At 42.9% G+C, this 11,675-nt stretch overlaps 1 protein-coding gene across 6 annotated transcripts in view; it reads right to left on the reverse strand.

The window, feature by feature from the left end:
* Window positions 1-11,675, reverse strand: part of magi1b (membrane associated guanylate kinase, WW and PDZ domain containing 1b) — a 230,809-nt gene that overhangs the window by 34,288 nt on the left and 184,846 nt on the right. For 4 of the 6 annotated variants that reach the window (XM_017711575.2, XM_017711583.2, XM_017711537.2 and 1 more), the window contains 3 exons: window positions 8,953-8,984; window positions 4,778-5,027; window positions 495-586 (listed from right to left, as the gene is read on the reverse strand). In XM_017711575.2, coding sequence (XP_017567064.1) covers window positions 495-586; window positions 4,778-5,027; window positions 8,953-8,984 — 374 coding nt within the window. The remainder of the gene's footprint in view (window positions 1-494; window positions 587-4,777; window positions 5,028-8,952; window positions 8,985-11,675) is intronic. The other 2 variants (XM_017711557.2, XM_017711565.2) reach the window with 2 other exon arrangements.

Raw genomic sequence — 11,675 nt, forward strand, 5'->3', positions numbered from 1 at the left:
CTGATCAAAATACATCAGTTCTTGATCTCACTAATGCTCTTGTGGCTCTCTGCAAGCACATCCTCACAGCTATGTTACATTTAGTGTAAACACAACCCATAAGAGAGTCCCAAAATAGCTATTCAATTCCTTGATTTCAGAAGAAGCATTGGATGAGCAGGATCCAAACTTTGGGACACAGTGAAATATTAGCATATCGCTGCTGTCGGAAGAAAACCTTGTATCTCCAATTTTGTCATTTTTCAATTGTTGACATTATTTGAAAATACCTATTGCTCTTTACATTGTGTGCAAATGTCAGGGGTGGGGGTCTGGTTCCATTGACTTACATTAAAAGTAAAGCATGTTTTTTCCTTCTCCTGTAAAGTTACCATTTTGGGGATACAAGGTTTTGATCTGACAACAGCAATACATTATTTGTGCACTTCAGAATATGAAGCTGAATGAATGAAAGCTGAAAACATAAAACAATAATAACAATAAAAACAACTCACTGGTTCTCCTGGTTCGTTCCCTCCCAGGATCCGGAAGCCAAAGCCTGTGTCTTTCCTCCACAGGAAGATATCCTGCTCTTGGTAATCCGGCACTGAAAAGGGACAAATAACCCAAGGCCACAATCAATTCACCTGCAGCATGACGCAAATGGTCTGAATCATTCCACTCTTTTCCCTTGATGTCAAGTGCAGCAGCTGCTGGGGAAGGAGGTAAAAAGCAATGGCGAGATGTAGCGAAACGGTGACAGCTAATAACATCATCATTTTAACGACTGCACTCTGGCTGGAGCCAATCAGAATTATGGTCAGGTTCAGCTTTAAACGCCAGGGCCTTTTCAACCTTTAACAAAGCCTTACAACCACCAGCCAAGCCTGAACTGGCAGCTATTATTACAGAAATGATCCAGTAAATCAGTACACCCAGACTGAAGTAAGAGAACTATAACACAGTATTATTATTATTTAGCACTGTAGTGGAAAGGAACAGAGTATAATGTAACAAATCTTATTTGGTAAAATAGCTGGCTTCTCATGTAGTGACTCATTGAATTAACAGAATAAATGACTCACTAAACTGATTTCAAAGTCTTATAGGTTATGAAAGCACCTTGTTCATTGTATAAAACCTCATAATTCGCAAACAAAAGGCATTTCAGACCTAACTGCATGGAGGATATCACAAAGAACAGGCATACGCAGAGTGACCTGATCCATTTCAGAGCTCCTCTGAAGCACTAAACCTGTATGATGCCTTCTTGCCCTTGGGCTTTAACCTCACTCTAGCGAAAAGACACCGTTACCTTCCACCACTCCATGTCAAATTGGCAAAGACGATTGACAGCACTGCCACTCCTTCCTCTGACGTGTTTGCTAGCATGCATCAGCAGGATGTCAGGATGTTAGGCTGCTGAAGTAAAAGCATCATACGCCCCTCGCTCAATGTTCTGCCAGATGCAGAATTTCAAAACAAATGCAAGCTAAGAAGGCAATTAGCAGGCAGGGTTACTCACGCGATGTCTGTTTCACTTTATCAGGTTAGTCTCGTATTGACGACCTGCAGATGTGTGCAGAAAGTAAACAGGCCAATGTGCTAGGGTTGGGTATAATGCTCATGTTGGAGCGAAAAGGCACTCTATCTGGGACGGTACCAAGTTTTGGATTGTGCCTAAACCCATTTTAGGGAGAGCTGTTGTTAAATCATCTCAGACAGACTTGTGACAGACTTCGGACACTAGGACAAAAAACTTGCTTAACATCTTTTGCATAGCAACAACACAATTTGAGTCTCTGGTGATTTAGATTCATAGTTTATACAATGAAAATCAGAGAAGTACAAGCTTCCATTACCTGTTCACGGAAAGCAAATACATTAAAGCTACACTGTGGAAGATTTGGGGACATGGACCTTCCTGGTAGAACCGTGCAATTGCATGAAATGTGCAGAACAATTTGTAACCTCAGTTGTGCTTCGGTTCCCTTCCCCGAGGGGATGAATCTGAAGATTGTGAGTACATCGAAAGATGTACTCACAGGGAACAAACTGTGAAGGATGTTTCCGAGAACTTGCATGAATAACCTACTACTGTCATAGTATTTTCATTTGCATTCGAGACCTACACACCAAACTGAATCTGAGTGTGTAATAAATAAAAAAAATTATGACATGGTCTGAAAAAACTCTGGCCAAATCCGACTTGATAGCTCTGACTTGGGCTTTACTGGTTGACTTGCAGCAGTGCAGAGACATTACATTATGGCTTGTTTTTTTTTCTCCTGACTCGTTAATGCTACTTTGTTCAATTTTATTCAAACCATATATGGTCGGGGAAAATCTTGGTGTTGACTAGTGTTAATATGAGAAGCCAAGTGCTAGAGGGAGTTACTCTGACACCATCCTGAGACCACTTTTGTTGCATGGCATATGATAGGGATTTGGGAAATGGCAAGCTGTCTGTTGTGAGAACAGGCATTCCTCCATTGTCGAGCCAAGCCGATGCAGCAGGAAGCAATGTGGGAGCACTAGGAGCAGGAGCAGCTTGGGCTGCAATCTGTCCACTGAATCGACAATTAGGCATGCGGTGTTCTACCCTGTCTCCACTCCAACAGCAGAGGGCAAGGCAGGCCGCACAGAGAACAAGACTAAGGTTTACTTTGACACCATCTCATCTGCGCAGTGTAGCAATAATGCCTGGATCCTGCATGGCTTTACAGTGGAATTGGATGCGAGAAAATACGAACAGTAAATCCTGTTCTCGTTCATTCGATTCGATAGAAGCAAATGACTGACTTGAATCTCTTCCCCCTCCCTAATGTTTCACTGCGGTGTTGCACTCTGTCAAGGTAATCAAGGCGAGTTTGATCCAGACTAACCGTGTCTATGTTAGCAGTCCAGACAGAAATGGCTGTATGCGAGTACAGTTGGAATAAGACAGTAAATCCCAGCTCATCATGCCTTTAGGATAAGATTCATTTGAAGAAAATAACAGACTTGAATTTGAAATGGCTTCTCCTTGCCCTTGCAGTATTGCCCTCTGTCTAGGTAATCAAGGCAACCTTAATCCAGACTAGCTGGATCCACGTTAGAAGTCTGGACAGAAGTGTCCATCACACAGCCAATCAGAGGTCCGAGCGCCTCCAGAGGCATATAAAATGGCCCCGGCTAGGAGAGATCTCCCGGATCATTCCATCTCCATTAAGCTGCCGGAATGAGTTTCCAAATTGCGCATTATGGCTTGCCCCAGCTTTCAACCTACATTCACTTAAGCTGCAGTCACTTAATGATACTTTTGTGTGCTTAAGATAAACTCTGAAATACCCACTAAGGGGTGCTCAAGCAAGGCATAACAGAACTCTGGCTGACTTCAAAAATGGCAGATCGATCAGAATCTCATCGATCTGCTGCTAATTCGATTCAGGAACTCTGAACCACAGCTGACTGTGGAGGCCCATATTGGCTGTTCTCAGATGCAGACTTCATGTTTGATTGGGCCCTGGAATCCAAAAAAACTGCATCACTACAAAAAAGAAAACACAAAGGTGACAAGCCTTTTCTGAAGCAACCTTTTCCTCTTCCACCTCTCCTGGCTCCTCTTCTGTTCTCCCAGCCCTGCTAGGATTCGTGGGCGGTGCTGCCGGTCCCAGCCCCCTCCTTTGCTGTAAGGCGTTCAATAATGAAAGAGCAACATGAAAGCAGGGTGCACTGGAGGAATGATTAGCCACTGAAATCTCTTGACCTGGGAGTCGAGCCTTCAACACCCGCAACCTCCCGACAGCAGCTGAAGGATATTCCTGCTAATTAGCTCACTCGTCCGTCCACGTCCGCATCACGTGGACATGAAAGAAATATGAGATTTTGCCATTTTCCGTCTCCACCAATTACACACACGTTTGTCAGAGACTAGTTTGAGGGGCACCGATGCGTGTAAGATCGCTGATAGCAGGACAGTATGTAATTGGTCAGAAGGGCTAGATGAGTTGATTTCTCGCGCCTTTGTTCCAGAGGTCTGACGCATAGAGGAGGCAAGTGAACCAGGCTAATTAGAACTAGACCAAGTGTGGATGGCACAGCACTACAGTATAATGGTCCTTGACAGCAAAAACACACAGAAGAGCCTCACAGAGGGCTAATGGTTTCCACAGAAAGATTCCTCATTTGACATGCTGGAGTTTAGCTCAAAGCGCCAGTAGGAAGTTAAGGCAAATGGCAGGACAGTTTCCAGGAGTGCATGTCTAGACTTCAAAACACTTAATGTGAGCTAAATCAATACAGAACTTTATCATGCTCTTTGATGCTAATCACATATTTGCCCTTGGCACTTTTTTGGCCAATACTGACTGAGCCAGTGGCACAAACCGGCCTATTCTGAAACCAAGAATAACACATTACCTTGAGCCACACATGAGATAAGCCAATATAGTTTGACAGTAGGTCAAAAATCAGATCTGAAACCTGCTACATCTGATGAAAGCCTTGAACATGGCCTGAAACCTCATAACAAATAACTTATAACAAAGTCCATTTCTTGCTGCAATATAGAGTGAATGTATGTAATGAATAGAAAAGCACACCACAGAGAGTAATTGTGTTAGTAAGAGCATCATGACTAAGGTAAAATAAATAGGAACGCATTGCCTAGTCCACTTCTCCCAATATAGCCCTGCTGCGCACCCATATCTCTCTTCATTACTTGTTACCTGCCCCTCTCCATTTTTTTCAGTGGACCCAGCAGCCCCCAGAGATCCAGCTCCCCAAGCACCCACCACCAAAATCCCATATTACTTACGCCTACTTTCATACATGCTCCTTGACTGGGCCCAGATTTTGAAGGGGTCTGGTTTCTTGGCGAGGGTGCCGTCTGCCGAGACGTCCTGCTGGGGCAGGCCGGGCAGCGGCTGGACTGGGGCAGGTGGGGCCGCCGTCTCGGTGGCCAGAGCCTGCGAGGCGTGGAGTGGTGAGGAGTCTGATGGGGCACTGCGGTGGCTGGACACGCTGTGCTGAGAGCTGCCTTGGCTGTCCTTTCTCTCCAACTGCTGCTGTGTGTCAGTGGGTCAAAATGTGCGGGTGGATGAATTGAGGGGATGGTCATAAGTAGTATGTGGGTGTTTGTGGATGTGAGGAAGTGGGTGAACGAGAGATAGAGAAACAGGAGGGGAAAAAAAAGAACAGTACAGAGTCAGAAATGCTCTGTTTCAACACTCAAACCACTCAGTCATCTTAATATCTTAGATCAGTGAAATGCATCTGATTAGATCAGTGAAAACTCAAAGTTTACCCCTTAGTTCAAATGTAAGTGATTGGCCAAGGCATGCTTGGTGGCTTAAGTTTGCAGTTTCACGCTGGAACTACAAGGATATCTAACAAATGAAGCTTATGTACAATAATCAGCATGGTACAAACTGCATACAGAAATTATCGCAGCTCCTCCTCAAACCACATCAAGCTGGGTAGTGATCTGAAGTAGACTTCCTTATATGCTTTCTGACGAGCTAGTAAGAGCTAGTTCCAACAGCATGATCTGATTGGTTACGAAGCGTACATGTGCTGTGATGGCACCCCCCCCCCCCATTAGAACCATCATTCTACTGAGCATCAATTAACAGCTTTTTATGCTGCAGGTAACCATTGCTAACTTTACACTTCAGTAAATACAAAAACAAAAATTGATGTTATATGAATTCGACAACACTTCACATCACACCTTATAATACCTGACATAAGCTTTTATAATTGCTCTTAAGTAGGCATAATTACATGCACAACACTTTATACAGCAAGACTCAAATTCACACAATGTCTTTTTTAAACCAATATTTCTCAATAATGCTTCTTTTTAGCAATGTTGGTAATTGTTGTGATATATTTCAGGGTGTTATACATTATGAAGTCCTATTCTCTTGCTTTATACCACAACATAGTAAGACATGGGAATGGGATAATTAAGTTGTGACCATGTCTTTGTAAGGCATGGGAACAAGATCCTAATGCGTGGCCCACCTTAGTACAGCATAGGAATGAGATAACTGAATTATGGCCACGACTTAGTAAGGTGTAATAATGAGATCCTAATGCATGGCCATGACTTAGCAAGCCAAGGGAACGAGATTGTAATGCATGGCCTGACTCAGTAAGCAGTGGGAAGGAGATAATTTGGCTGTGACCATGACTTAGAAAGGTGTAGGAACTAGATCCTAATACTTGGCCTGATTTAGTAATTCAGTCATTACCATGCCTAAGTCGCACCACAACGTAATTGTCTCGTTTCCTATGCCTAAGTTGGGCCACACATTAGGATCTTATTCCCACATGTATTAGCACATCGTTTTTATTTGTACTGGATGTCACCAGCAGGGCTCTGTAATAAGGAGAGTACTATAGGTACAGTATAATTATGAAGCCTAGTACTTAGTGTAGATTTCCATCTTCTAGTCTGTCTAATCTCACTCATGTTGTCTCAAACATATTTCTTGCCCCAGCCATTGCCTGCTAATTGTTTACAATCTTTATTTCGGAGAGAAAAAAAATCCACTTCCAGGAGCTTAATTTTTAATCATAAGCATGCAGAGATATGAATTCTCTCTGTGCTCATAAAGCGCATGCAAAGTGGATTTTCCTTCGCCAACCCGAAACTTTCAGTCCTTTGAGGCTCGACAGAGACTGATCAAGCAGTTACAGTGAATGGGAAAGGGGCGGGCCGCTGTGAAAGTAAGTAAGGCGCGCAGTATTCATTTCCTCTTGATCAACAGAGAGAAGAATTCATCAGTAGACGGAATGCCCTTAATCCCAGAGATGGCTCACGTTGTTCCAGAGAAGGAACAGCCTCCAACAGGCAGAATTCCACTGAGAATGGTTTTTAATGAGACGCTGATAACATGGTAAGTGAATGCCACTAGTGAAGAGTGACGGAGTAGCACCATGCGCTTCTCTGCTGAGGACCTGCATGACGTCTTCACCTATGACTTAAAGAGACGGGGGAAAATATTTGATATTCTGACCAGAACAGGGCGGTGTGTAGCTGCTGTGTATGTACAGTATCTTGCGGAAGTCCAGTCAAAACAACCAATAAGTAGCTTCCGTTCTTTTCAGAAGACTTGCTTTCAGTTTTTCAAAGAAATATGCAGGAATATTTTTCACAGGTTTAAAGTTCAGTCTAAGAAGTTGGTTACTTTTTCTACTTCTCATGTTTCAATTAATCTAGACTCATCAGTCAGCTTCCCAACAGCTACACATCCTTTCAGACTCACAGTGCTGACTTGTCTTCTCACCCATGGATACTTTCAGATATGAAACAAGAGTGAAGCTTGATTTTCTCCTCTCTGTCAAAGATGAAAGCTTTGGGGGCTCTTTAACTGATGGGGACAGGTTTGGTGATCTACCAGGTCTTCCAGGTGTCTGTTAGAAATCTAGTTTTGAAAATTCCTGTTTTTCCACTTACTCTGCTGTGGATTAATTTGTATCTCACATCAGTAATATATCTCTTTTTATCATTTTAGATACATATTAGAAGGAAATCTGCAAGGCAGCTGAGGTGAGTTTGGGTAGTTGAATGTGTGAACATTACTGTCGGTGAGTCCTTTGGGAACAGCTTTTGTTGGGAGGACTCCTGATGATTTGAGTACACAAAAGTAAACAGCGGACAAAAATACTAACAGATGTTACACTATACTGTACACTAAACAAAAGGGTGGTCTCTGCGTTTTGAACAGCACCGTAAGTACATAGTCTTAAATCCTTTTCAACTTCTACACCCGTCCTTGACCTGAACCAACCACAACCTGAACCACGTCATACACAATACAGTACATTTTACAGCCCATCCTCTGCAGACATATATATATTATCCAGGCTTTACTATTAAGTCAGACACTCCGCGTTTCTCAGATTGCTCAGACTCTCGGGCCCTGAGGGATTGATGCAACTCTTAGACTAAAGTGGAAACTAAGATTCTCTTGATTGTGTCTCTGGCTATACACTCGCTTACATGAAACCGTGGGTTATCAACAGATTTGAGTGAAATACACTCAATTAAACATTAACTCTTAGCTGTGGAGGACATGCCATAATCAAAAAGGTCACTGCATACACTGCTGAATGTGAAAATACATAAATATAAATTGTATTAAAAACTAATAAACTATACCAATATTACCATTACTACTAATAATAATATTAAAATACTAAAATACAACAATGAAAATATGCAAATAATGAAAAAATGTAAATAAAATCTATCTACAGGATATAAATAAGGAACTACAAAACTGTTTTTGGAAATAGTACTAATAATATAAAATGACTGTCAAAATAAATTGAAAATAGTAAATAAAATACATTTTAAAATAATTAAGAATTCTAAACAGCAGCAACACCACCACCAACCACCACCACAACAATAATAATTACGGTAATAATAAGCTATTCGTAATGTAAACAGCATTTACAACCTTCCATAATACAGCAAGTTCACCAAAAGTCTGGTTTTTAAACACCTGCTATGAGCACCACCTTTAACAGTGTACTCCTGCAGGGGGCGCCAAGCAGCCCTTTCAGCTCCATTAGATCTTCAGGGATATCTCAGAGGCTGGCACTGAGAGCACAGTGAAAACAAACCCTCTTCACATGCAGGCATCAGAACAGCAACACCAAGAACACATCCCAATGCCCCTCACACACACACACACACACACACACACACACACACACACACACTCCTAAAATACTCCAATTAACTCTCACAAACAGCTTCAGTCCCCAACAAACACACACCAGGAGAAACAGCATATGCTGAGAAGAGCGAAGCAAAGTAAAGATGGGTGAAACAGCAGAGAGAGATGAGAGAAAGAGGAGTGAGACAGAGAGAGAGATGAAAAGGAGGAAAGCAAAGTAACAGTAGGTGAGAAAGGAAAGGGGGGGGGTAAAAATGATGGCTAGAAATATGAAAGAAGAAAAAAGAATACTCACCAGTTTAGGGCTTTTCTTTGCAGGAGCCACCCCTGTAAAAAGCAACAGAGGGACACATTAATCGGGCGTGTTAAAATTCCACCTTCGGCAGACAAAACAAGCCGGAATCCCAGACGATCGCAGCGCTCGGCAGAGCAGCAACAGCCTCCTCTCTCCCTCTCCAGTGCAAAATAAATGAATAAAGGGCAGGCAGTGTGCTCTACCCGCATTCAGCGCTGAGCGCAGGAACGATCCATAAAGCTGAACATAGTGCACACACAGAGAGAGAGAGAGAGAGAGAGAGAGACAGAGAGAGAGAGACAGAGAGAGAGAGAGAGAGACAGAGAGAGACAGAGAGAGAGAGAGAGAAAGAGAGGAAAATTGGGAGAAAAAAGAAAGGGAAAGAGAGAGAAAGGGAGGGAATGGGCAAAGAAAAAGAAGGGAAGAGAGAGAGAGAGAGCGAGCGAGAGAGAGAGAGAGAGAGCGAGCGAGAGAGAGAGAGAGAGAAGGGAAAAGAGCTAGGGGACTAAGAGCAAACAAGCGAGAGAGTAGGAGTGAGAAAAAAAAAGAGAAAGGAGAAAGAAAAGAAAGAGAGAGTAAAGAGAGACAGAGCACGAGAGCACGGGAACGAGAGAGCGAGAACGAGAGAGCGAGAGAGTCAGTCCAAGCAAGCTCCAAATCTATTACCCATAGAGAAGGAATCCAAGATACTGAACATTAAATTGTAGGCGACGGTCAGTTCCCCTCTTACTGAAACCATCTTCCAACAGAGCTCCTCCTGCATCTACAGCCACTCCGCACTCCTCCCCTCTCACATACACTCCTTTTCCCCCCTTCTCTCTCCCTCACTCTACCCTCTTTCACCCTCCCCCTCCACATCAGGCAGCCATGCATCAGCATCCCTCCATCGCTCGCTCTCTCGGTCTGCTTCTCTCACACTCTGAGTCTCTTTCCATCACTTGTTCTCGCTTACATACTCACTCCATCTCTCTCTTTCTCCATTCAATCTTTTCTTTGATTGACATGACAAATTTACATTTATACTGTCAAAGCAATGCAACCAGCAACACAATACATACAGAACAATAAAGTAAACGCTTCTCCCAAAGCCCCATTTCTAACCCAGCCTCTCAGCATTACACAGGCATACACATGCTCTCTTGCTCTCTCGTGGGGGCTGACAGCCCCCTGCATAAATAATGTTCATACATAAATAGCAACCCCAGCTTCACAGCTGGATGATATGAGTGAGGGAAGTAAACGGACAGATGAGAAAGTGCAAAGCTGAAGATTCTATGCAAGATGTATTGGCATCAGTCCATCAGCGTGCCAGAGTGCTCTGATCTCACAGCTGTATTTTTTCACGTCCTACTGAGGGTCCTGATCCCAGCCTGGCCTGGAAATAAAGAAAACGCTTGTTGTGTGTGAGAGAAAAGCGGACACGCGAGACTGGGGGTCCTTATCACCACCATCGCTTATTCACCCACCAGTAGCGCTTTAATGGGAGAGACACAGCTGTGCTTCCTTCAGATTTCTTTTTCCTGCTTCAGACACATCAGACATCTCTCTCTTAAATGAAAGGGGGAATTCCACCTCTTTTCAAATTTTCATAATCACTCATTCAGACGGAAAACTCAGAGTGGTTTGGTGTGAAATGGTTCATCAGAGAGAAACTTACTGGTTTCTTTACAGTGGTGGTGATGGGAACCAGGGGGCACAATGTCTACAACACAAATATAGCCATTTATTTACTATCCAAAATGATACTGTTGATATTAAAATAGTCATAATCTGAAGGAGAGAAAAAAAAAGGCCACTTTGGCCACTTTTGCCTTACATGCACCATTCTGTACTGAATGCATTTTAAAAATACTTTTTAGGTCAAAATCTTGTCTCAAAACTATTGCAAAACAATGCTTCAATAATCAGGCAACATATTAATAACCACTTTGTGTAATAGCTTTCTGGGAGGGAGCTTTTAAAAGGTAGACGTCTGGTTCCTATTACCACCACTGTGAACGATTATTATCCTTTGTTTATATTCTAACCCATATAATTGGGCAGAATTTTTGAAAACAAAGGGTGGAATTGCTCTTTTTAAGCAACATCTTGCCCAAAAATTAAGTTTACTTAACTTCCTCCTCATCGCAAATGTAGTTGAACAACGTTTGGTGTCGGAAGTTTGTGCGTTAGATTTGCACTGGAGCTACGAGGCCGATGGAAGTAATGAAAGCTTATAACCCACCAATTAGCATCAGGCAGACTGCACATTAAGGGGTGTGTTAATGCTGAAATTTGCTCAAGGTTGAAAAAACGTGTAGAGCACTGCACGGCCTTTATTCCCAACCTGCTTCCGGCTGTGTGTGTGTGTGTGTGTGTGTGTGTGTGTGTGTGTGTGTGTGTTGCTAGGCAACAGAAGCATCATAGCTATTGTTTCAATAAATACAAGCAGAAAGCTCTTTTAAAAAGCTGCTTTTTGTCAAAGTCTTGTGAATTCTTAAGCCTGAAACCGCACAGTGCCACTTACACTGAAGGCCTGCCTTCCTCTTGATCTGACTGGTCAGCACAGAAAAAACAAACAAACAAAAAAAAGCTCATGATGGAAGAGCCTTGACTGCTTTGAGAAGCAGTGCCACACAAAAGACAGCCCAGTGCTCATAATGCATCTCCCCACTGAAAAACAATAGGCAACAGGAATTAAACATATGTAATGTGACACCATCTGCTGCCCACACAGCCAGAGG

This window comes from Pygocentrus nattereri, chromosome 21, assembly GCF_015220715.1.
Source record: "Pygocentrus nattereri isolate fPygNat1 chromosome 21, fPygNat1.pri, whole genome shotgun sequence".
NCBI lineage: Eukaryota > Metazoa > Chordata > Actinopteri > Characiformes > Serrasalmidae > Pygocentrus > Pygocentrus nattereri.